The sequence below is a fragment of the Lolium perenne genome, chromosome 4 (genome assembly GCF_019359855.2).
Source record: "Lolium perenne isolate Kyuss_39 chromosome 4, Kyuss_2.0, whole genome shotgun sequence".
Taxonomy (NCBI): Eukaryota; Viridiplantae; Streptophyta; class Magnoliopsida; order Poales; family Poaceae; genus Lolium; species Lolium perenne.
This window is the reverse complement of record NC_067247.2, coordinates 346,381,272-346,407,537: the sequence shown is the minus strand read 5'-3', so window position 1 is coordinate 346,407,537 and position 26,266 is coordinate 346,381,272. Positions and strand designations below refer to the sequence as shown.

Here is a 26,266-nt window from a genome sequence, read left to right as displayed (position 1 = left end):
GTCCTAACTGTTTCTTTCTTGCTTTTGGCAGTTTTGATTCACATGAGAGGGAAATGTCCTTTTAGCAGTTTCAATTTATATAAGAGGAAAATGTAAAGGTGGGAAGTACTTAATTTTCAGTGAGGTGATATCATGGAATCTTGGTTGAAATTGTTGCAATTCATGAGACTTTTCTTGAAACAAGACCTTTCAAACTTGGCCCAGCTTTATATTGAAAGCTAGAAAAGAAAATGATAAGAAAGGTCTGTGCAACACCTTTCAACTAATGATTGTTGCATGATTTTTCCCCATTTTTTGTTTCCGTCGTCTAGCTCCAGAGAGCGCTCCGCTCCGACTCTTCCGTTCCTGTTGCCTCCTTCCCTCTTTTGCAGCAAATTCGTTAGGAGGCTCTCCGTTTCTACTGCAACAACCTCCCTACTCCCACAATAGTGGCTATCGCGAGTTCTGGTTGTTAACGTTGGAGGCGCATAATAGATTATACGGGGACAAGCAATCATAGCACGCCACGGGGATTTGAAACGCAGTTCAACGACCAACGCCTACAGTTGTGGGGTATGCTTAAAGAATGCTCCTCCTTAAGTAGTATCATAGTATCGTTGACGACAAGCCCACCGAGGTGTACAGACACATCAAATATGCAACGCCACGCGGTGCTTTTACATATTAGGCCAGAGTTCGGCTCCAACACGTAACCTATCATGTAATTACAGGTCCAACTGTATCACTAATCATACTCGTACACATAATCGACACAAATCTCAACATTGATAATGGCGACTAGCGCGCTGGCCGCGAAGACGATGGACTGACTATCAGTGCATGCAGGCGCTGCTGCAAGTGGCAAGCGGTGGTGCTACCAGCGGCAGGCAGTGTTGCTACCAACCATGGTCCATGGGGCGGCGTGGCTGCATGCAGTAGGTGGTTCTACTGCCAGTTGTTCTTGGAGTTGCTACCAGAGGTAGGAGCTTGCGATGCCACCCGCGAGGAGGTGCTGCTAGTACGTGGCAGACGGCGCTACGGCAAGCGGCAGGTGGCAATGCTGCGAAAGGGGGCAGTGTTGCGTGGAGAAGTAGACACTGGTACGTACCGAAACTGCGACTTCAACGGTGGTGTTTTGAAGGCAGGTTGTAGGTGTCACGAAGGAAAGGCCATCGGTGCTGCGAGTGGTGGTCTCCGGTACAGCGAAGCTAGGGATGACAAATTGGTACTGCAAGCGGTGGTCGGCGGTGCCAAGAATGGAGGATGAATTTTTGCTGCGAGCGGCCGTCATTGTGTGCTGCGACGAGCTCCATCCTTGGCAGTTAAAGACTGGTAGAACTGGTCTTCAAGCGTGTGGGAGATGAGGAGAGGAAGAAGACAATGTGGGATTTTTCTCTTCTTTTTAGCCCGTTGGGTGGCGTTTGGAGGCAGCGTGTAACGAATCATGATCCCTTCATCGGATGGCTGGAGGACGAGGGTGTGCGATCTCTGGGATGACATGAACCATAGATTAACGTGACAATGAAAACTCCGTAAAAAGGAAATATACTCCCTCCATCCCGAAGTACTTGTCATAAAGTTAGGCTTAACATATGCTAAAATATGTCTAACCAGAGGTATCTAGAAGTGGGAGTTTCTTTTCAGCTTCTAGGATGGATGGCTTCCTCCAGAAGTTACCCTCTCTGAAGCCGGTTCTCCTACAATACTACTAATTTAGAAGTTTAAACAAGTTTAAGACAAGCTTTTAGAAGAAGGTGGGGGGTAACTTTTAAAAAGAACTTGTAGAAACCTAAAAGAAGTGGACCTAGATCGGTGCTCGGTGTGCTTGTTGCAATGCTGTCGCACTCAGAACCACGTCTGCAGTTCTTACCTGTGGTACGGTGAACATATCTTCCGAGGATGAGGCACTACTCGTTCAATGCAAAGCAAATACCCTAGCAACCTGATCCAAGAAAGATTCGTGGAGAATAATGCTCTACGTGATTCCCGCCTGGAGAGGGGTCGCGTCGCCCTCGCGCGGAGGGCCGGCGTCGTGCAAGCTTGGCGGGTAACGGGGTAGGCCGGGGGCAGCGGCGGGCGGTCGCTGTCCATCGCGCGCGCTCAAAGCTCCGCCGTCTCCATCGCATGCACTCCCACGCCGTCTTGCTTATTACGTCTCGCTGTGACTGACCTCGCGGCCCCAAAACAGGCGCGCACGGATGACTAATAATCCGCAACTGCCGCGCATCGCATTCCATTCAGGCACCAACAGCGAGCAGACCGGCGCGCGCTGGAGATGCTTTTACGAAACGGAGTCTCCTGTGCCCGTCTGAAAACACGCGCGCATGATCGCGGCCACTAGGCGACTTGCAATGATTCCTTCACATATATCGTCAGCTCTCGCTCTCACCCAGTCACCCGGCTTTGCCGGTCGCGTCTTAATAAATCATTATTACTAGGCCTTGCTTAGTGGGTGTGACTAGTTCTCAATCTAGTGAAAAACTGAAAACTAACTTAGTTGTCGGTAGATTGTTATCAAATCTCAGTTGCAATCCATGTTGTTACTCACTATTAGCACGTATCACGAGCCAAATTTAATGATTTGAAAAAAAATTCGTAGTTGCAACCTCAATTGTAACTGAATTTTTTTCACTTATAACTCCGATCGCAACTGGAAAAAAAAAACTCAATCGCAACCCAACTTGCAACTCAAGTGCATGAATCACATGCAAACCTAACATTGCAGGAGTCTACTAAGCACTAACTTAGTCTTCTTATTGAGAACTAGCAATTTCCTTGTTTACAGCTAGAGGTTTTGCGAGGATTAGTGGCGACAATCCCTAAGAGATTAAAATGCCTTTGATAGCGAGGACTTTCTTCAGTGTGAAAACCTAAGATCTATGATCGGGCGATGACGTTGTGTGCACTGTTTCCTTCTTGTAGACGTCGTTTTTGAAGAAGTTGGTCTTCAGGTGGTGTCTTGGTGGTGTTAATACTGTCGTTTGAAGGATTGAATCAATGTAGCGGGACTTCTCTTTTTTATATTTTTTATTTTTTTAGTTGTATACATCCGTTAATCCGCAGGGAAATACTCTTTATCGAAAAAGAGATTAAAATGCCTACCTTTATCCAGTCTTTACAAAACCATAATCCCAATCCACTTGGTAGAGTATTGGGACCACGAAAATTACACTAGAGGATATTCCCACAAAATGTCTAGTACCAGACAAGGCATATGGGAGGGGGAAGTAATTCAGCGTTATCCATTCCTGCGGCAGGCTTTGGTTAGTGAGTAGTGACAGTGCTGGAAGTCTTGCGGCTATAGCGGCTTTGCACCTAACCACTGAACAAAACCACCTCGCTTTCCTACCCCCGCTAATTAACCACTTTCATGCAGCAGCAGCTCTACGCATTAGAATAATCAAGGGGAAGATCGCTAAACTTTGGTAAGAGGCCGTCGGTTTTATCCAAGATGTAGAGGTCGGCTCGAGAAGAATCTCCTGTGAACTTGTCACTGCCACGCTTCCGCTCCCCAGGTGCCCACGAAACTGCAGGCACTTTGTTCGCCACTCACCAGGCAATCCGAGCAATCAGCGACAGTTGTTAGAGTGCTCAACGAGGACGGCTTGGGATTTGGGAAAGCGTCCATGGGAACGGGTCTTTTCTTTTTGAAACGGGATGGGAACGGGTCTGGCTCCAGTGCAGCGGCCTGTTCATGATCTAGCTCTGAACTTACTAGTCACGCATTATTACAGTCACGCTCCTGTTCATGATTAAGATCTGAATTTACATGTCGCAGTGTGTGACCTGTTCATCACGAAAAAGCTTTTGAGCATCCTAATAACATGCATCTGCGCGTAGTGGACGAAACTGAAAACAGATTACCAAAATAGCTGCAAATTATCAATCATCGAGCCAGGTAATGTCTAAACAGACTACTGTATAACTTCTGCACAAGAAACTGAAGACTGTACCCTGGAGGCAAACGGCAGTTTTGAAGAGAACGTAGCAAGCAAAATCGTTCTGGGTTGCAGTTCATCCATCCACACATCAAACAATAGAATTTGTTTACGATTAAGCACACGGGAGCAGAAAGTTTAGATGGGCGCAACAACACCTGAACCGGCAAATCAGCAATCAGCAACATTGACCCATCAGATCGACCCAGGTAATGACTAAACAAGCTACTGTATAACTTCTGCCAAAGGAACTGGAGACTGTATCCACCCCAGAAGTGAACATCAGCTCCGTAGAGCATGCAGCAAGCAAAATCGTTCTGGATTGCAGTCAATTTGGATTCACCCATACATCAAACAATAAAACTTGTTAACCGAAATTTGAAGGGCAAGGAGCCCCAGATGTTTTCACTCAGGCACAGCTCGATCTGCTATAGATGAGCAATACAATGGAGGTGTGGAAGACCTCGTGTACAAGATCACAACTGTGGTGCAAAGCTTCAAATGAATAATGCTTTTGAACAAAACAAAGCTAAATGCACAGTCACGGCCTCTTGAAGCTTTCATGAAGTAAGCCTACCAGAAAGAAAGAAAAAAGGGTACTAAACGCACTGATAAATCGATGGTTGCTTCCAACTTTTATCAAGGTAACGTCAGCTGAGTCTTCTGAACTTGCTACGTGGGCAAAAGAATCCATCTGCACTCATTCCACTTTCAGGACTATCTTCATTAACTCGTATACAAAGTAGCTGATAGATGCCGATGGCAGAACCTGAAAAAAGGAGAGAGAAAATCATTTGCATCAGACATTCCAAAACAAACTAGCGTGCAAAGTTAATATATGCAGGTTTAAGTTGCTAGATAACCCTAGGCACGTGCTAGGGCTGATTGTCCGTTTTATAGGTGAATCAGAACCATTATAAGAATATGGGGGGTGTACCCAGTGCTGAAAGCTCCCACACATTATGGGGCCTGGGGAAGGGTGTTTCTAGGCAGCCCTTCCCTTGCTTTTTATTATGCAAGGAGGCTGATTCAAACCCAGGACCTCCAGGACACAAGTGGAGATACTCTACCACTGCCCCAGTCCCGCCCTTCAACCACTATAAGAATATCATAAGAAAATCACCATTATCTAGCAACAATTTTCCTAAGATCTCCCGACAGTAAATGGAAACCATGGGCTAAAACTCAAACCTGAGCACAAAACTTTACAAATCAAATGGATGCATTCACAAAGCTAGCCCTAAACATACTTATAAGTAAATTATTTTCTGGGCAAAACATGTACCTGTAACAAGCTGGGGATCAAGCCAACGTAGAGTGCCGGTACTCCACCTTGATCAACAATTTTTAGGCATGTCGCCAGTGCATTCATCTTTGTTGCTTTGACTTGCAACTGTAGCTGTCTCCTAACTACTTCAAAAGGGTATGTGGCTGCCTCCGCGCAGCATCCAGCGATAGCTCCATAGAGTAATGTCCTAACAGTGCCCAACTCGAGCTGATCTAATGCATTTGCCTCTTGACCTTGTTGTTTCATCATCGATATCCTCCTCTTTCCTTCAGGGGAATGCAGATAAGCCGCCTTCAGTATGTCATACACTCCATAGAATACAGCGCCAGAGGGTGCCATGCTGATAAGAGATGGCACTAAACCCTTGTAGAGGGAGAACAATCCTTCAGTCTGGATCATGTGGCGGGCAACACCGATAACCCCACCTAGAGCTTCACCGCCCGGAGCTACCATCTTTGTCCTAATCTGAAACAAAAGGTTAACCCAAACAATACTTAGCAATAAATAATTAAACCAAAAGGAAAAGAGAAAATCTAGAAGCTAAGAGGTTGTTCAAATAAACATACCGTATCCATGGGTATGCACATTATTGTTGCGGTCACACCAGCAGAAGCACCAGCAATAAATCTCTCAAAGTTCGTAGTTTCTTCATTACCAGACCATTTGAGCAGTTGCTTTCTGTAAGTGTCATATGCATAGAAGTTTACTGCCTTGAATGGAGCAGTACGGAGGATGTTGACAAAATTCCCTTTCCAAAATCCTTTCAACCCTTCTGATGCTGCAATCACTTGGATAAGCTCAAATAGATTCCTCTGCTCACCACGAACTATGTACTCCAACTTTAGCCTCTCAAGTGGAGCAACAACTGTTCTACATGATACATAAAAGTTAGGGAATAAATGTTTAGGTAACAGGGAAGAAAATACATACCCACTCAGCATATTATTTGTCACAATCACAATTCCCAATACCAAGCAGAATGGTGGTAACCAGCCTGAAACCAGTCTGATTCTGGAACAGGTGGTTTATTTTCAGGTTTGTCTTTTATTTGTATTTACATTTAAGTTTGCATGTTCCTGTTCTAGCATGAGAAAATAGCCTATCTTTTTATCCACGGGTTTCAAAAGTCGCATGACATATGAAAAATGTATTATTGCAATGTATGAACCCCACAGGATTGAATACCGCTAGAATTTGCACCGAAGGGTGTATTTTCTGTTAAGACAGAACAGTGCTTTTACTGACACATAGACATGTCATATAAAGTAAATAACTTGGAATCCTAGTTAGTGGATGCAGGTCCAGATCTTTCTTGGATCAGAACAAAACAGATGGCAAAGTCTAATTACACCAAGTCAAACATCTAAAATAAGCAGCGAATACAGATAGAGTGCTCAAGAGAAGCCAAAAGCTATGACGACATTTAGAAACCAAACTGGATAGCTAGATGAGTAAATCAAAATATTTTCAAGAAACTTACGAGGCTACACGAGGTTCATCAAAAACTTATGACATTACTTAGGTATATACAAGATATAGCCCCAAGAGAAGACATTGTGCAAGGTCAGTCTATGAGGACTCAGCCCAGGCGTCCAGTCTGTTCGGTCCGGTCTTTTCGGTCTTCAGAAATTTCGGTCATCTAGAAATGCTACGTGTATTAAATTCGGTCTTCCCGGTTTTTCTGTATTCGGTCTTCGGTTATTTCGGTTCGGTCTTCGGTCATGACCATATAGACCAAATTGAGAAAACGAGACATCAGATTCATTTTTTTTCAGATTTCAAATAGCACAAGTACATCAAAATGGCAGCACAATGTCAAGAGTATTCCAAACATTTCAATTTGGTGGACAGTACGAGCGGCACAAAACCAAATAGATGTACTAGTAGCAGAAAAACAAACCAAGCAGAGCACAGACCCAAGTATTCTAGTCATTTATGAGTTGTTTTGCTGTGTACAAAACAAGCGCTCATGCAGCACAAGTGCACAAAGCAATTCAACTCCGTCGTTCCTGACTCCCCATTCACCGTGTCGCTCGTTGCGTGGTGATGTGCCTTGCGGGCTTGCGGATGCCGACACCTGGGGTCAGAGATGGAGCGAAGTGGCGGGGGTCGGCCGGGTGGGTGGAGGCACGGTGGTTTGGCGGCGGCGCTTGTGGCTGCTGGGGCCCAGGTTGGAGATGCGGCGGCGGCACTCGCTATGGCTTGTCGGCTAGGTCAGGGAGAGAAGTTAGAAGAGAGGAGTAGGTAAGGAACGGGAAGATGATGGGGATAATGGGCTGCACGCGGGAAATATGGGCTGGGCTGATGCAATGTTGGGACAAGCTCGGTCTATACGGTCGTATCTGTCTCCTTCTAACGACAACCGAACAGCGCCAGAATAGTTCGGTCTTTCGTTTCTAAAGACCGAAGTAGTAACCAAAGACCGAATTTTTGGTCATTTCAGGTTCGGTCCCAGTTATTTCGGGTTCGGTCTTCAGTCTCGGTTTCTTATGCCCGGACAGAATGAGGACAGACAAGAAAAGTAACAGTACTTTTAAAATCTCGAGACGCACACAAATTGATCGTATTAACTGCCGATGTGTTTACACCTGCAGGAAAAAAACTCCTACTTGTTCAAGAGGAGTCAGGCAGCGATGGCATGAAGCAGAACGATGCTAGGTGAAGAAGGCCACTAATTTGGGTGAAAAATGTACCTAGACTAGCCGGTCAAGGAAGACCAAGGCAGAACAGTAGGTATCAGTGACTTTGTTATTCTTAGTTTATGAAGAAGGCAACCCGTCCTCAGCAAGTCAACTAACAGACAATATAGCTTTACTAACAAAAAAATGTTCCTAAATCCTACCTTCCGTACTTGAAGCACTACAGCGATTATGCCTGATGGTGGCTCTTGTGCGGCTAGCTGGCTGTAACATGTGCAATACCTAACAAAATAGCTGCTGCTCCTTGTGGTGGCACAATGATGCTCCTAGGGCACAAGACACACAGCCACGACTGCCAAGCTTCATGCACTAACCAACGCAACCAAAAGTCCAAAACGATGGGAAGAGCTAGGCAATCCACGTATACACTTCAACACCCCCTCTCACATGTGACACGGGAAGTCAACACGTGAATAGACTCACAGGTATAGCTCAAGAGGCCTACACAACACCAATGGGGCAACAACAATTTTTGGATAAATTGTGACAACCGGGACTTGAACTCAAGACCGTAGGCTCAGTTTGGTAGGTCGGAATTTTCTAAACCAAAGTATTTTAAAATATAAGTATTCCAGCACCTAGCTAACAAATACCACAGTTTTTCTCATTTCTCAGTCCTTGTTTGGTAGCAAACCATTTTCTAAATATTCAAACAAGTTGGGTCTGCGGCAACAGCCTTCCCCTCCTCTTTCTTGGTACGGAGCAACTAAATAATACAGTGCATGCACATATTCCAAACACCTCAGGTTTTTGCCAAAACAACAAAAAAATGTTGTTTTCCAAAACTGCGGTATTTCATTGCCACACATCAGAATACTGCGTTAGGCATACTGTAGTTTTGGAAATAGGGAGCAGCCAAACAGAGCCTCAGTTTTAGAAAAAAGAGGATCAGACCTCTTCCCCAAATAGTCAAATACGTTAAAAAAACACAGTTTTGGAGAATACTTCAGTTTGAAAGCCACAGTATTTATTTGATGCAAACACCTTCAAGTATTTAATACTTCAAAATTATTCTGATGCCAAACGGGGCTCTGATACCATGCCAAGCTTCATGCACTAGCCAACGTAACCAAAAGTAACAACGACATCCACAGTGATATGTAGTAAGAGAAGGCTAAATTAGTTGCTGCTGTCTCTAACTTCTGTTGTCACTACTGTTCAGCTCCATAGTACGCGCATTCTCGAGCTAAGTATCTCCAATTCCTTGAGGAATCAGCAATCCTAAATAGCATATACCACAAACTAATTTCAGTATACTATGGGTTAATGCACTAATCCCTGACATACTATTCTTTTTGGCAAGTGGGTTCGCCAGGCTGCAAACCATGTTAATGCTGAAGCCACAAAACTAACGAGCTCTTTTTAGCTCCCTAAAAGCTGCATGGGCTAGGCGTGGGTAAATTACCCTGAAATTTGACTAATCACACCAATTGCAATCCCATGCAGTCAACCTTGTAAAACAATTCTTAGCCTAAGCGGCAGTACCATTTTCTTTTTCTAAGATCGTGGCTCTACTTTGGCAGTGATTTGAAAGGAACCAGTTTCCCTCGATAGATGATGGAACATGAGCATCGGTCAAATAAGACAGAGCTCTCATCCCCTCAAACTTCAGGCTTACTTTATGCCCTCCAACATAAATACACCAACTACATAGCCTGCATAACCACAAAAATTTATGTTGTACAAGGGCTACTTATGTCTTACTCCCAGCAGTTCTCTAAAGCTTGTCATTTTGGGCATTGACACTGGTCTATAAAGCACAACTTTGATCACAAATTTCTATTTCAATAGATCTATTAAACCGAGAATACTACTGTTGTGTAAATACATTTCCAAGAGAAATCTGCACATATGATAGCAAAACTCGAAAGTTCATTAATTTGACTTCACGTTCATGTATGACCCAAAACGATGAGTTCTAGTTTCGAAAGTTTGGCTTCATATTTCACGCGTGACCCAAAACGACAAGTTTTAGAGAATTGGAGAGAATATACTGGTTTATTGCTATGACACAGAAGGTCAATTTGCTCAAATCAGCTGCATGCAAATGTCAATCTTCTATGCACTCATAGCAACACAATCCTAAATGAAGTGATGCGGAGTTTCTAACATGTGTCATAGTCCATGTATCACAAAAACACCTAACCGGTAGCATAATAATAAAAAGAAGGCTAACATACCAATTATAGGTAGTACCTACGCTATGACCACTCAATTTCATAATCTGTCAATCATACTTTCCAAATATCCCTGAACCTGAGCCGACAACACACAGCTTGGCTTAAGCTCATCAGTATCAGACACGCACGTTTAACACCCTACCCCGGCGTTCAAATGACATGCCACTCGAAATCGCATATCAACAGTCTAGTACATTGCCAATTGCTGATCCCAGCAAGCTCAATTCATTAACCAGACAGGGAACGACATTAGACAAACAGCATGTGACATTGGTGTTGGTGCTTTTTATGCATGTTTGTTCGATTTAACTGCATCAAAGATCTGTTATTTATCTGCATATCCGAACAATGCAACTACAAGTTCAGACAAAGTACTTCTACTTCAGAGTGAGGAGGCGATCCTAACTAAGAAAACCAGTCGTCTATCTATCAGATTCAGAAGCAAAGACAAAAGAGCAATACCTTGAGACCATGGCAGCCACGGCCCCAGACCAGAGATGCTTGGTGGTGTTCATGGCGCCGGCTCCAGAGTGAGCCTCCTTCTCGTCCGCAAGCTTCCCATCCGTCTCCACCACCATCAACCCATCCACCCCCCTCCCCGCGACCAACCCCTCCGCCTCTCCGCCCTTGTCCTCCCCGGTGGCGAGCAGGCCCACCTGGCCCGGCACGAACCCACGCCCCCCCTTGACCGACATCGTCATGGACAGGAACCCCGGCGGCGTCCCCCGCCGCCGCCGCGGCACGCCGAAGGACGCCGAGCAGCCCGGCATCGCCGCGAGGAGCGCGCCGTGCGCCGCCGCGTCGGCGCCGTCCAGGAACAGCCCCGCCGACACCCCCTCGCCTGCGGGCGGCAGCCACATCTCCAGCCACGCCATGGCGGCGGCTCGAACACGCTCGACGACGGACGCTGCAGTGTGCCGCCGCCGCCGCCGCTGCTGCTGCTGCTAGGGTTAGAAAGGCATCGGTTTTATCGACCTGAATCCAAGCTAGATGCGGCGCGGCAACTTGGAACTTGGGAGGAGTAGATGCGGAGTGGCGGAGGCGATTTTATTCTTGTTCTTGTTGCGAGTAGCGATTTGCTGGCAGCTGTTGGGGGAGAATTCAGAATCGGCTCCTCGGATCGGTGTTGCCGCCCGGAGGCGAGAGAGGCCAAGGAAGAGCGAACGAGGTAGAACAAGGTGAGATTTTTATAAGTTTTTTTTCCAAGATAACGTTTTTTTTAGGGTGTGTACTTTTTTTCTTGTTGTTTTTTTCGGCCATTCGTTTCAGTGGATGCTAGCACGGCGTGCACGCATGAACAAACAATTGAACATCGTAGTAGTGAAACTCCTCGCGAAGATAATAGCTGCCGGGTCTGCATAAACCGAATTGATTCTGTTTAAAAAATAAACCGAATTGATAAAAGCAACAGTCTGCTGCAGCATATGTGTGGGAATCCTTTCCTGCAACTGAAGTGCGCTTTAGCGCGAAATTATTCTGCGATGTTTTGAAAGGTGTTTCTGCCTCCGTTTTCTCGATGCCAATCAACAGGAATCTGCCGGGAATCCCCACGCGATTCCTGGCTAGTGGCACGGGAAACCGACGTGGCGTGTGCAGGATCCACGAACCACAGCGCCTGTATTGGCTAGCTCAGTGTGCCCGATCAGATCATACACGGCCTCGTAGTGTCAAATTGGCTCCCAAAAGTTCAAATTTAGCTCGATGCCCACAATAAGAGTCCGCGAAAATTCAAATTGGCTCCTTCATATGCTATCAACAAAGAAAAAAAATCAGGTTTTCTTTGTTTGTTTAGAACTCTAACATTAAGAGAAACATCAAACATTACAAATCACCTCATAAAAACGAAAATTATAACGAAATTATTGAGATACTCGTTTTCAACTTCTAGACCGTATCGACGGCACGCCGCCGCATTAATCACGAAAATTACGGCCAGGGTCCAGAAAAACCGGAACAAAACGGTTGCATTAATGCGTTTGTTAGTGACTCGTAATACAATTCCAGAATAGCAAAAAGATAAGCTCGGTTTGGGGAAATTCCTCTTCTCACTTACTTATAAGGACTAAGGAATATAATAGCTCCCTTGTAAACCACTCTAACTCTCTCTCAACTAGCAATGTGGGACTAAACTCATTCATTGTCATACCCACATGGGCCAAGAGAAATTCAGAATTTGTAATTGGGCTATGGGCTAAGGCACAAGAGGCCAAATTCTCAGAATACCAAGCAATTGATCATTTCACATATTTATGCTTGTCTTAGGCAAGTGAAAGACTGTAGATTTTTTCCTTCCCTTTACAAAATAAAATAATGCAAAGTTTAAAGCAGCTATATCCTTTTTTATTCAGTTTGCTGATTACTAGCATTCACAGGTTGGCAATGAACCATCTAATATTTATCCATATTTCCATAAATGTATATATCAATCTAAAATGGATGGGCGTCATGATCTAGTGTTACTCTAAGAGCTCAACGGGTGCAGGTTGTTAGGGGATCATTGAACTTCGGCACTGTCCCGTGCTTATTGTTGGAATTAGCTATGCGGAGTGACTATATGCATTTTGTTTTGCTATTATCTTCGCCACAGATTGGTTAGCCAAATATTTGCTTCCATAATATCCTAGTGCAAATTAAAAACATGAGCACTATTATGTGCACTGCCAGTCAAACTAGACTAGCGTATGGTTAAAATGGAAATAGGCGCCAGCTTGCTTTGAGCAAGCGGTTGGATGCAGCTTCTATCACGGTAAAACAAGTTTGTACTAAATTTTGCTTTTTCATCCCAGAAGTTGCTTGTAGAAAATTTTCGTCAGAATATATGCATATGAGAGAGACCGTTTCGAAGATCTCATGAAAAGGACCATGATATTCTCTCATAAACCAACAAGGTGGCCATTGCTTGGATTAGGAAACAAGTCCCCCTCATCCTCACATTTTCTTTTGTGTTTGCAGAGATAAAAGAAACTTAGAGCATGTGATGTTAGTACCATGCATGCAGATGGACAAAATTGCAGTACAACCATGATCTTCTCTCATAAAACCGACAAGTTGACCGTTCTTGGAAAGACGGATTCGTCACATTTTTTCGTGTTTGTGCTAGAAAAAGGCTTCTTTTACAGTACCTTTTACCACAGCTGGTAAGGGAAGAGGTATGATTAGTCAACAGTCAGGATTAAACGGCCCGACAGCCCATCAACAAGTACACCATCGGAAAGAAAAATTAGCTGTCCCGAAACGGGCCCAACAATTGGCCCAGCAGGAGAGAAGTCGGCAGGCTCCATCACGAGAGCAGTCGCCGGCCTCCCTCAACATCGCGTTCTCCCTGGAGCGTGACCGCCGCCGCCATCCCGTCGGCGTCGTCCTTCGCGGAGCGCAACCGTCGCCTCCGTCGACACCCTCGCGAGCCTCCGTCAACACCCTCGCCAGCCTCCGTCGTGTGACCGCCACCGCCATCACGGCATCCCCTCGGCGTCGTCCTGCGCGGAGCGCAACCGCCGCCTCCGTCGACACCCTCGAGATCCCATCGTCCCGCGTGGAGACCGCTGCCGCCATCGACACCCCGTCCTCCTGCATCTAGGGCAACCGCCGCCATCCTGCATCGTGGGCGGCCGCCGCCACCAGCGGATCGGCCCGGTCCTGCATCGCCGGCACCAGGTAGCCTATTTCTCTGGTTCTGGCCCATCCAATACTTCCAATCCACCTGAGACGGGAATGAATTGGTGGGTAAGTATGCATCCACAACCTTTAACAGTTTTAGGCAATGGCGGAGATAGATCAATCATACTGGGTGTATATAGTGGATGAAAATCAAATTTAAGAAGGCACGAAACAGAGGAGAGTGACAGCACTCGGTGTTAACACTTTACTGCATGCTTTTGTTCATGTGCTTACAAACTAGCATCTTCATACTACTGTTATGCTACTGTTATCCTGTTATGCTACTCGGTGGATGCGAGTTGACCAACAAAGCAATTTGGCTTCATACTACTGTTATCCTGTTTTTGTAGGATGATGTTGCTTAAATTTGATTTTCATTTTCTTACGTCCCCCCCTGACCAGACAGTGGAAAGGCCCAGAGCTTGGCCGACCTGAATAAGAAGGCAAAAACAGCTATGATAGAGTGTTTTAGGAACAACCATAGTTCAGAGTCAGGGTGGGCATTCGGTTTTAACCGAAATTTTGGTTCGGTTTTTGCGGTTTTTGAACAAATTCGGTTTTCAAAAATGGTAACCGAAATTGGCATGAAAATTTAGGAAACCGAAGATTCGGTTAACCGACAAATTCGGTTCGGTTTTCGGTTAAAACCGAATTAACCTACTCACTTGAACAAACAGTAGGCATCACCGAAGAAAGAAAATAGTGATTGACATATCAACACAAAAAACATCAACTGCGCAAGAAATCGACAAATGAGCACCAATCTTGGAGGGATGCTATTTGGTAGGCTGCGACACTCGTGGTACAGGTGCATCACTCGTGAGCGATTAAAAGGGGTAGCTAAGACTTCGAGCGACGTGTTCTATTATGCAGGCTTCACGCTATATTCAGAAAAAGCTAGTACATCAAAGACCAAAGTCATACATTGAATGAACAATTTTTGGAACATCAAATGCAATTGGGCTTCTATGGAATGATCAGTTTATGCACAAATTGATGGTAGGTTACTCAATTCGGTCTATTCGGTCTTGTTCGGTTGGTGGGGCTAAAAACCGAATTCTACCAAATTTAATTCGGTTAGTAGAAATGGAAACCGAAAAAATAGCGGTTAATAGAAAAAACCGAGATTTCGTTTAGTTCGATTTCGGCCTCGGTTCGGTTTTCGGTTTCACGGTTTTTATGCCCACCCTGAGTTCAGAGAATAAAAGCTTTGTTGTCGAGAGGTGTAGAGACATTATGTATGGTGATGTGCCTCACATTGCTAGCTCCACATGTGCAGGTGTGCATGTTGTGGCTTGTGAAACTACAATTATCATGACATAGTAGTCTGATTGTTGAGTCTAATGCCGTCCTTTGTACATGTTGGTTTTATTCGTAATCAGTTTATCACATATAGAAAAAAGGTGGAGGAAAAATGTTAAGAGATGTTCCAAAAGGGAAGACATTGTTCTGTGATAAAGTTTGTTTTAGATTCAAATCCTTGTTGTACTGTAAAGGCTTTCTGAGTTTATCGAAATTTACTTAGAGAGATACATGTATGATGTCTGGTTCTATTTAGTCAAACTTTAGGAGTTTGGAGGAAAGGTGTGGGATGAAGTTGTAATGGGCGCAAGTGATACTTGGTTTCATTTTTAATGAAATCGGGAGCGGGAGCTCCTCAATTCAAAAAAAAGTTTATCTTTGTGATTTATTGTCATTCTGAAAAGGTATTTTCATATAAATACTAAATAATCATGTTTATCCTGCAAATTTGTTACCTCTATTTCATTGATTTGCGAGTGTGATGCATACACTGCTTCCTTAGTTATGTGGTGTTGGCAGATTATTGGATGTTAATTAAGCTGTTATGTAGCCTGCAAGCACCAAATTCAGAAAATTTCTTTTGCAGATAAATTCACAACATGATAAGTCATGCATATAGCGAACCTTATTTGTAGACCTAGTCCTATGTTTGAAACTAGGCACTTCATTGCATCTTTTAGAGAGAAAAGTACAGAAGTTATTTGCAGAGATATGAAATCGTTGTGTCAAGTCACCCTAGAACCAACTAAGTTGTTCATTTCAGCGACAGTAGGTCATCAATGATAGCGCAGACTAATCTAAATTCTAACTTCTCAAATGTCTTTTTGTTCAAGATTATATTTGGATTGCATAAAATATATACAAGAACTACTGCTAAATGTATGAGAGTTGCTTGACCTATCACTTGAAAGTTGAAACAACATATCCTTTTTACTAGACTAGTAACATGAATCTTATTTTTATGATTATGGTTTTCAGACATGGATGGTCAAGGCCCTGGCGACGAAGAGAGTGAAGATTATCTCCTCGTGATTTGCTCGAGCACTCTCAGTATTACAAGTCACGTATCCGTAGGAATGAAGAGGAGCTGGATGCCAAAGCTTCGCAGTCGGTACCTTTCACTAAAATATCCGATCACCCACTGTTGAAAAGTGCTGCCCGTATTTATACTCCGGTAATGTTCAAGATGGTAGAGGAGCAGATCATGAAATCTGATGAATGGGAGATTGGTGAGGTGACCCAGCAAGATGCCTTTGGTTTTAGTTGTATTGTAGTCATTAAATGGGGCAATCATGATGTGACGTGTTTTTCGCGAGACCTTGATGGAGAGCGTGTGCTGCCACTGTCGGAAGATGCAGCGTGAGGAAATCCACTGTGCACACGTATTTTGTGTTCTGAAACACCTAGGCTTCCGCGACATACCTCGCTGATGTATTGCCGTCAGATGGACAATGCAAGCTAAAGCTGGTTTGGAACCCGAGGGCAATAACAGTAGACATGTTTGGTCTGAACATATGGATCGGTACCGCGAACTCCGAAACAAGGCGAATACATTTCTATTCAAAGCTTCATTGAGCATCCAGGAATCACATAGAGTGATGGAATTTTTTAACACTATTTCGTTGGATGACGACGAGAATGCTGAGGCTGGCGAGAATGATGTCAATACTGCTTCCAAAACATTTGGTCCGTTGCCTGCATATTTTTCAGGGGCAAACCAAGGTTTTAGTGGGAAAGTTATCGATCCAATTACGATAAAGCCAAAAGGTGCTCCATCTAAGAAGATGCCTAAGGCGTTCCATGAGAGATTCAGACCCGCGGACTAAGGTAACTGTACCATAATAATAAATTGTGTGCTGCATGTAATGAACACCAAATGTTATCTTCATTGTATCTATATGTTTCCGCCAATATTATTTCTAGTATACGATATGTATTATTTACTGTTTCTTTTGTTTAAACATATACCAGGTGGTATGTGATTTGAAGCAAAAGGTGCTGTTGTGTCGTCTTCCGAAGGTGGTTCTCTTCCCAACGTGTGATGATTCTGGTACATGGATGTGGCGATGTTCTGATAAGGTTTTAGGCTTAGCTCTGAAACACGAAACACATTTTCTTATTTTCTTATTCTGAAATGTCAGTTACATATGTGTTCAGTGTCAATTTTATGAAATACGCCAGTATAGATGAACTCTGCTCTGACTTTCCGTTTTCTCATTTCCTTGCGCATCTGATTTAGTATTATAGCTTTGCTTTGTGGGCTAGTGGGTACAAAGTATCAGGGCTGAGAGCCTGAGAGTGTGTAGACAAAGGAGCAGCTTTAACCAGTGATAATGGCGTTCTAAGTTTGCTTGTTGTTGTGGAGTATTCCTGTCAAGTTCTGTGAACATGGGAATCGGCAAAGAATTTTCTCACTATCTTTGATTTCTATTACAGTTGTCTGTGAATTTTGTATTTCTGAATTATAGCCCTGGTGTTTTACAAATATAGGCCAGCTAACAGGTGGATTTCTGAATAAGACAATGACTTAATTTTGCACCATCAGCTAACAGGTGGATTTCTGAATGATATGGTACTGTTATGGATTGTATTTTCGTATTACCGATCTACATTGATTTTCTCAAAAAGATATAGTGTAACAGACATAGCCTGGAATTGATAGTACAAAGGACAAAACAGGCCCGACAGGGTGCGGATACTGGAGCAAACAAGCGTTCTGCTGTAGGTGTTTCGTCAGTCCAGAGGCAGACAGCAACAAGGCTGAAGTGATGTGGTTTTGATTAAAATTCAACCTTGCTATTTGTGCTTAATGTATTTTTACTTCTCCCCTGCTTTACCTGTCTCTTATTCTAATCCATGTAACGGAGATGGATTAGATTAGACAAGCTGCTCCTGAGAAAATAAATATCTGTGAAAATGTGGGAGTTATTATTTTTCCTTTCCGCTAGAATAAATATGTGGATTTTGCCCGCCCGAGACATGCTGCTCTGTAATTTTTTTCTAGACCAGCATCCTGGAATTCAGTTATGGGCTCAAAAATTACAGTACATCACCTATATCTCTGGTATTCCCCTTCTTTGTAAAGCTAGGGTCTGATTTAATGTTTGTAAATCTAGCAGTCTCTCGTTTGTAACTAACTATACACTAGAGCGAGGAATTTCTTTTGTCTACTTCGGCTGAGTTTGAGAGTGCAACTGAACTATTTGAAAAGTAGCATAAAGAGTATTTTGAATCATACAAGATAAAGATTATAACACGCCAGATTTCTCGATCAGACAAAATGACAAACTCTGTTCGAAACATTATAAACTAAAGTAAAGACTTTGTAGTAGGAAATTCTAGTTCGGAACATTGTAAAACTAAAGTAAACACCAGAGAAAAGGATCATAGCAAATTTCGATCATGCCTCGCCATAAAGACCAGGACCTGTGTCGTCGATCTTGCCACGCCAGGTCTTAAACTTATGCTTGCGGCTCAGGTCTTCGTCATCGTCAGGGTAGAAATCAGTGCCATCCATAATCTGCTAATATTACCAATCTTACTCGCAAAAGAAAAAATAAACATTGGAAGCTGAAATATGACAAATATATTATGATCAGATTTTGAAAACAGACCATACCTTTTCAGGATCACCTTGCTTCAGCATGCTCTGAAATACAGCAAATATTTTATATCAGCTTTTCATCCTTTGCTGTCATATTGCTGTAGCTTTCATTGACCTATAGGTTATAAACTGAATAAGTTTCAAAAGTTATGAATCCTAATGTAACTAAATTTCCTTATTAGCGGCATATGAGGAAATGTCAGTTTGCTATCCAGGTTGTAGCCTAGTGAACATCTATCTGAGATTGCCTCAAATGGTTGCAAGGGGCTGCATAATCCGGCATGTTAATATAGCGAAACCTGGCCCTAGTACTCTAGAATTCAGAGAGATAGAAGCAACAACAGATGGAGATTCAGTTCCACGAGATACGTTTTAGTTTACAACAATGCAAACTTTGTGAGAAGTGTACTTGATTTCTTTTATCGACAAGACAGAACAAATTAAATCTAGAAAATAGAGATAAAAGTCTCCGAAGACTGAGCATCAGTATGGAGTGTGTGAGAGACGGACCCTTCAACATTTCCTTTCCCACAGTTATCTTTGAATGACATGCATTCACTCTTCATCCTAGAAGCACCAATGATGCATCGAGTTGTCAAATGTCAATGCTAGATCAAATTTATTACCAAACACATAACAGTCCAGAGTCATGCTTTCATTCAACAGCATTTCCCAGAAATCAAGAGTGCTTAAGCCAGAGAAATGAAGACAATTAGTTAAGTACTCTTAGCCTTCATTTGAAGAACAAAAAATATGGTTCCAGAAAGGGTGTGCCAGCTTCCCTACATGCCTAGCTAAACTCAAAGTCATGATAGTTCTTGTGGTATGCAAAAGAATGAAGCTGAAGGCCGATGATGCTGAATCTTTCGCACTACATCCCTCATAGGCAAGTGAACAAAGATATCAAGAACCAATTGTGTAGTTACTTGGAACAGCTGCCTTTCAGTTGCTGCATGTATGCATCCCACCTATTGAAATCTCTGGGGTACTTCTCCCTGCAATGCTTTCAGATCTTAATCAGTTAAGTCTAAAATTGCAGCTTGCATGGTCTAAATATGTTTCTTTTTTCATTCAGTAAAGGGGCTCTTATCCCTATACTTGGTACTTACAAAGCTTGCTCAAGGTTTGATATTAGCCTGCCTGAATCTTTGAAAAACAACACAGCAACTTCTTCCACAAAATTAGGACTAGCTTCATCCTGCAAGTCCTCCACCTGACGAAATTGCTCATCAAGGTGACCCTGTCATAAGAATGTTATTTTCTAAATCAGCATGTGATTTATTCCAGAGAACCATGAAAAATGTAGAATGGTGACGATGGGATAAGAAATGGGAGGCTTCCTGCATAAACATACACCAAAAATGGTTGAAAGCTCCCTGAGCAAAAGTAAGATATATTATTGAGGGAGGCCGACCCGGACGCCGACCGCGGCGCAGATAGCGGAGTCGGGATGGGAATGGGATGGAGAGGCCGAGATCCTCCGCCACGACGACCCGGACGCCGACCGCGGCGCAGACGGCGGAGTGGGGACGGTAATGGGGATGGAGAGGCCGAGATCCTCCGCCACGACGACCCGGACGCCGACCGCGGCGCAGACGGCGTAGTCGGGATGGGAATGGGGATGGAGAGGCTGAGATCCTCCGCGCGATGGTGAGGGTGGAGGCCGAGGAGCCGTTGTCCACCGTCGTGGCACCGGAGTTGGGATGGACACGGCGGCGGCGGAACCTCTCTCGTGGTGGAAGAACGAACAGGAATGCCCACCCACGATCTGGTCGACAGCTAATGGGGCTGGGCCTGTCAATTGGGCTGGCCCACCGATGTTTTTTCATTTTATAGGTGCGAAAATTGTGAGAGGTACTCGTTTTCAGCTGTGGTATGAAATTTTTTGGACGGACGAAAATTAATGGCTATTATTTATTTGAGGGTACCACAAAACAACTCTAGAAAAAACATGTCTCAACCACAAAATTGCTTTTCGTGACACAAAGTTGATTTTGAAAAACACTTGTCGGAACATGATGATAAGATCTAGATTTATAGATACTAACATTATAATAGCAATTCCGTTTCACAAAAAGCAATTTTGTGAGGGATTTTTTTTAGTATAAAGTTGGTTTTTCATGATGAAACTTTTCCTTCTCAAAATATTTGTCGGTTAGTATTCAAGATCTTGGCATTAGGAATGCAATGGTGAAAAACTATTTATATTTAGACGCTTGTTTGAAAATAATGGATTTTTGAAAATTCAGAAGGATTTACAAAGATGGTTGTCTATTTTATTCATGCTTTTGGCTGGTACGCCATGGAATTCTTTTTCAAAGCAAGTGCATATAGAAAATGACAAAAAATGGGTGGTCTCAATTGCAAAACGGATGCATGCAGAAAAGAACTAAGTGTGGTGGCCCTAAGCCACCAGCTTGAGAGAAAAAACGCAAACGTCGTCCTAGCTATTGGGATAAGTTTTTCATAATCAACCAGTACTACAAAAGGAGAGACAGTCCACAAGAGTATGAGGTTGTGCCATCCTCTAGCCGTCTAGGTTGGAGCTCCTAATCATCTTTCTGGCTGCAACATTGTAGGCCTCGATTTCATCCCTCTCATCGATGTCGAAGCTTAAGTAGATGGTGTCACCTCTAATGGAGTCCGAAGAGAAAACCATGATAGGCACCAGAGGCAGCAAGACATGCCGATGAACAAGGCGTGCCCACTGCCACCAAAGTTGTTGACTCGACGTAGAGTCTTAGCATCCAATTCCACTCGGTACACTTCGAAGCTCCTCTTGAACTTGTTATTCCAGGAAAGCCGTCTCGGGAGCCTACGATGCACCAGGATCAGCTCTCTTGCACAACTCACCATGTGCACGCTATCTGTCATGGAGGAAACCGGCATAGGAAGCTCGGCAGCCAGCTCCAGCCATGGTGGCTGACCCTTCAGCACCATCACGCCATCTCACGTGACACAATAGAAGCGGCGTAGGAACATCGAGGGGAACGTATCTAGTGAAAACAAACAGATTCTGCAAATCTGCAAACCGTGGCCGAAGCCGTTGGATCGTGCACCAAGGTTAGATTTCGCACCACCATCTCACCTTCGTCTATTTTGCGGAAGGCCCCTTTAATCACGGCATCTTCTCACTTCCCGTCCTCCTCTAGCAGCGTACTGCTTTCTCTCTCTCAAAATGCTAGCTCCAGTTTTCTTCTTTTACCTTTTTCACGAAAACGCAAAAGCCTTGCGTTTCGATGCATTGATAGAAAAGAAGGTTATAATTACAAGTCCTCGAGAGGACACACCCCGCCATACAACTCGACCCAAGAAAGAGAGCCTATCCTAGGGGAGGAGTTGGCGAACACCTCGGGCCCCCGCGTCCGCCCATTGCCGCGCTTCAGAACAAATGTCGTTGAACAGGGATGCCACTGACGGACGTGCGTTGTCAAGGACCGCGGCATTCCGGTGCTTCCATATCCACCACGCCGTGAGCATGATTATCGACGAGGTGCCTTTGCGCAGCTGGCGAGGGGCGGTCCGCACCACCAGCGACCACCACTCCGCGAAGTCGCCCTCAACTGTGGGAGGACCTGAGGTGGATCGAATCCACGAGAGGACCTCATACCAGATCGTCCTGGAGAAGGAGCACCCAGTGAGGAGGTGCGTCATGGTTTCCACCGACTGGCCACAGAGCGGACACCTAGGCGCATGTGGTAAACCACGTCGCGCCAGTCTCTCACCCGTCCAACATCTGTCTAGGCAAGCCAGCCATATGAAGAACTTCACCCGCGGCGGCGCCCAAGACTTCCAATTCAACCTCCAGGAACCTGAGATGATGGCCCCCTGGAAGAGGGTGTCATAACAAAAACGAGAGGTGTATTGACCATCCGTCGTCCAGCGCCAAAGCAGCCGATCCTGGTCCGAAGACAGATGTATGTCTCTAAGCTTCCCCCATAGCTGCACGTACTGCCAAAGTGCGAGGGCGCTTGGCGCACCAGCGATATCGGGGATCCAGGCGCGATCCGCAAGCGCTTCCCGTACCGTACGCGCCTTCCTGCGGTGTTTAGGTACTAGCGCGTACACCTCAGGCGCCATCTCCTTGATGGATCTGCCCTCCAGCCATCTGTCCCCCCCCAAAAGAGGGCGGATTCTCCATTGCCCACCACCATCGAGGTGGAGGGTGTGAAGGCATCCAGCTCCACCTTCGAGAACTGCATATCGAGCCCGCGCCATGGTCGCAAGGGATCTGTACGCATCCTACAAATCCAACGCACCCTCGGGAAAGTAGCCCACGAACTGGGCCGCAGCGGTTGGGGGGGGGGGGGGTTGGAGTTTCCTTCTGTTACCTACACCCATTACCTCGCGATCTGGCTGCCACCGCATTCTCTGCCGCCGGATCCGTCCGTGGGAGAGACAAAGAAACGAGTTATATTTTGTTGCTATTTTTTTCGAATTTAGATCTGAATCTTGTTCTTGGAGGAGAAGTCCATTCAAGCAAGGAGAAGACACCATTTTCTTTGTTTCTTGAACGCAATTAATTTCTATGATCCTGGTACAGTACATAGCTCCGGGGATTCTAGATTCAATTTGATACAGGATCCTAATTGTTTGGTTCTTTCGTGATGAATCTTGAAAATCGATTTTTTCATTTGCAACGATGAAACGAAGCACTGCTATGTCCGGTTGTTTCAGATTGAAAAGCCAGAAGAAAGCGTGATATTTTCTATCGTTAGCTGCTATTCCAATCCATGGCACAAATCTCCACTTCTCCACTAATAATAATATAAAAAGGGAGAGAGAAGCAGATCCAACAAACTGAACCCTACACTAACATCCAATGATCCTAATCCACCCAATGTTGAGCAACTCAACGCGTTGAGCGCGCGCAGGATCTCCTCTCCACTAATCCCGTCTCCACTAATCAGGTACCGCATATAGCGGTTCCAACTTCCACGCCCGAGAGAAACAGGGTCGACGTTGCCGCCATACAGAAGACCCACGGCGCCTCTTCCCGCGCGCCGCCGCCGTACAGAAGACCCACGGCGCCTCCCCCCGCGCCGCCGCCGGCGTCGACCATCACACCGCGGCGCCTCTCCTCAATCGCAGCCCCCCGCCCCATGTCCCCGTGCACGCCGCCGCGGACGCCGTCCCCGCGGTCTTCCTCAGTTCGAAGAAACACCTTATCCGACATCGACGTCGCAAGACTAGCAGGAAACTCGAGATCCGCCGCTGCCTTCGTGGAGCTCGCGTGAGAGCACTGGACTCGAGCATCGCGGTTACATTCTCTGCTCCCTCCAATAGTCCGTACCCGTCGCGACATCTTCTTCACCCTCAACGACAGGGGCTCCGGCCTCACGCCTTTATTTCTGCCACTGATCCCGTCCACTGAACCTCTCCATCTGCCATGCCTTGACTCACTTCTGTTGCTAGAGTAATGGAGGTAATTCGTTAATCCTTCAGGTCGGTGTGACAGTTCACTGTTGTTTTACTTCTGATTATAGAAGATTGGAGGGAGGATGAGTAATCTATGTGCACATCTTTAAAGATTGGAGGGGATTCAACTAGGGCATCAATGGCCGGCAAATGTCTTTAAACATTGGAGGGGATTCCTTGTCCTGTGTTGTTGGCTTTTGCAATTCGACTAGGATTATATTCTGTTTTACATGGGAGATAGAACTATTTTTTCTGTCATATTGCTTGAATTATTGCAGGAGTTAAAATTGACGAAGTACAAAAACTGAACTTCAGTACATTTTGACAAAGAAAAGTTCAGTAAACAATTTGAAAGTTATTCAGATAATGAAAGAAAACGGTTTGATTAATTAAATATGAGAAAGATTAGGCTTTTAATCAGGCTTTTCGTCAACTATTTAGCAAGCTGGGAAGTATTTGGAATATCCAATGTGGTTAATGGAGTTGATTTGCATATGCCTCATGTATTTCCAAATTTGACATTTTCAGTTACGTTGATCTAAATATAATATATTAACAGATCCTTGGTAAGACCTGAACAATAGATTTTTTTTTTGTTTCATCCTTTTTGGATGTCCAGGTATTGAGATATATCTTATTAGTACTTTTGTTCTTAGAAGGATAAAGCTTTATTTACATCCCAAAAGATATTATTTGAAGTTTTTTATTTTTCACTTCTACCACGTTGTTTCAGATTACTCACGAGTTTTATTTTCATGCAGGTTCTACTCTGAAGTAATTATTGACAATAATTTCAAGGTACAACCGGAAAGAACATCAGATTAAGCAACGGTTCTCTGCCTACCATACAACCCGTGAGTGGTGCAGATATTTTGATATAATTGGTTACATGTATATAATTGCAGTAATGTTTTGGATGCCTAAACCTATAGAAACTGTGTCCATTTCTTGGAGTGTACAAAGCTCATACACTTATCCAGTTGAACTCAAGTTTTCTTTCCATTTATGCACTACACTAAGTTGGAATGTTCTCAAATAGTTACTAGCATATGGAAATTAGTTGGCTGCAACTTCACTTTGTTTTCTAGAAATTTATTTATTTGGTTGTGAATGTGTATTTTCAGTTGCTCGATTACATGATATTGGCAATCACCAAATGGATTTCATCCAAGGGCACTCCATTCAGGACATAACTATTGGGCAAGCCAAGGTAGTTAACAACGAACGTTGCGTTGAGCATGGTACAGTTTATGTGAATTATTAAAACATGCTATATATGCAGATCCTAAAGAGGTAAAGAGGCAGAGAGATAGGGAGTGGTATGCAAAAAACTAAACATGAGATTTCAAAGCGCAAATTTGTGGAAATGGCCTGCTGCCACGGAGACTTGTGGGGAGGTCAGTTACACCATTCACTTTTCAAACTTCGTATTAAGGCCTGCAACAAGATGTACTTCCATTTGTCTGTACCAAGTACTCAAAAGCGTTCGAGTATTTGACACTCCTTAATCTACACACTCAGAGCTCAGGTTGGAGCCTTGTGAATCTAACATTGAATCTTATGTTTATGCTGCACCATTTAGGGGTTTGATGGAAATTGTAGTAGGACTTACTTCTTGATAGTGTTATCGCTGGTAGGACTTATAATTTGACATTAACATGAAAGTTGCACCGAGATGTTGGAGCACCTTGCGGCTAGGTGTTGCTCCTCTGGATATTTTCATAGGCAGGAGTGTACACATACTATTTCTTATACAGTTAGTTGATAGTTTTTGTGCACTAGGTTCTGAAATATGACCTTTTACTTGATTGGAAATTTAACACCACATTTTTATGTTAATTTTCTTTATCTTCTAATTTTCTTATTGTACCATAGGCCTGATAGTAACTTGTATGTATAATAATTCTCTTCATTTTGCAAAATACCTTTGGGAAACTCTATATGATTGGTTTTATTTTAATTTTTCAATCTTGATTACGATCTCAAAACATCGCAGAGAATTTTGACATTTCAGAGTGGCCTGGTCACCATGCAAACTCTGAGGTAAACTCTGTAACCTTTTTTTGTTTTGCTTGCATGAAGCTTCCATGCCCCCGATGGAAATATGGATCTTGAGATAGCTTCTTGCATGGGTATTAGTCTATTAGTAATGCCGTGTGCTTTTATACATGTTGCAGCAGCAGAATTGATTTTCTTTTTTG

The 26,266-nt window shown here is 44.1% G+C and overlaps 1 protein-coding gene and 2 long non-coding RNA genes across 10 annotated transcripts; 1 reads left to right on the top strand and 2 right to left on the bottom strand.

Moving 5' to 3' along the window:
- Positions 1-4,263: 4,263 nt before the first annotated feature.
- On the bottom strand, positions 4,264-11,268 carry LOC127297058 (probable mitochondrial adenine nucleotide transporter BTL3). Its single transcript, XM_051327311.2, has 4 exons — positions 10,547-11,268; positions 5,772-6,075; positions 5,203-5,670; positions 4,264-4,686 (listed from the first exon to the last, which is right to left on the bottom strand). The coding sequence occupies exons 1-4, from the start codon at positions 10,957-10,959 to the stop codon at positions 4,618-4,620; spliced, it is 1,254 nt and encodes a 417-aa protein (XP_051183271.1). The 5' UTR covers positions 10,960-11,268; the 3' UTR covers positions 4,264-4,617.
- A 1,887-nt stretch (positions 11,269-13,155) lies between these two features.
- LOC127297059 (uncharacterized) lies at positions 13,156-20,434 on the bottom strand. 8 transcript variants are annotated; one of them, XR_011743947.1, is made up of 5 exons: positions 19,757-20,055; positions 19,158-19,642; positions 18,663-18,692; positions 18,416-18,563; positions 13,156-13,784 (listed from the first exon to the last, which is right to left on the bottom strand). It is a non-coding gene; the product is annotated as an uncharacterized lncRNA (long non-coding RNA). The 8 variants fall into 8 exon arrangements; XR_007848855.2 differs by lacking the exon at positions 13,156-13,784 and having other exon boundaries at positions 18,255-18,563; positions 19,757-19,887; positions 20,002-20,434; XR_011743948.1 differs by lacking the exon at positions 13,156-13,784 and having other exon boundaries at positions 18,255-18,580.
- LOC127297060 (uncharacterized) lies at positions 16,403-18,127 on the top strand. Its single transcript, XR_007848863.2, has 2 exons — positions 16,403-16,870; positions 17,015-18,127. It is a non-coding gene; the product is annotated as an uncharacterized lncRNA (long non-coding RNA).
- Positions 20,435-26,266: the final 5,832 nt, after the last annotated feature.

Excerpts from the sequence above, each read along its gene's own strand:
- LOC127297058 (XM_051327311.2), bottom strand. The coding sequence starts at position 10,959 with ATGGCGTGGCTGGAGATGTGGCTGCCGCCCGCAGGCGAGGGGGTGTCG. Across the intron at positions 6,076-10,546 it reads GTGGCTGCCATGGTCTCAAG|AACAGTTGTTGCTCCACTTG; the intron begins GTATTGCTCTTT and ends TGTATCATGTAG. Across the intron at positions 5,671-5,771 it reads TGTGCATACCCATGGATACG|ATTAGGACAAAGATGGTAGC; the intron begins GTATGTTTATTT and ends CTTTTGTTTCAG.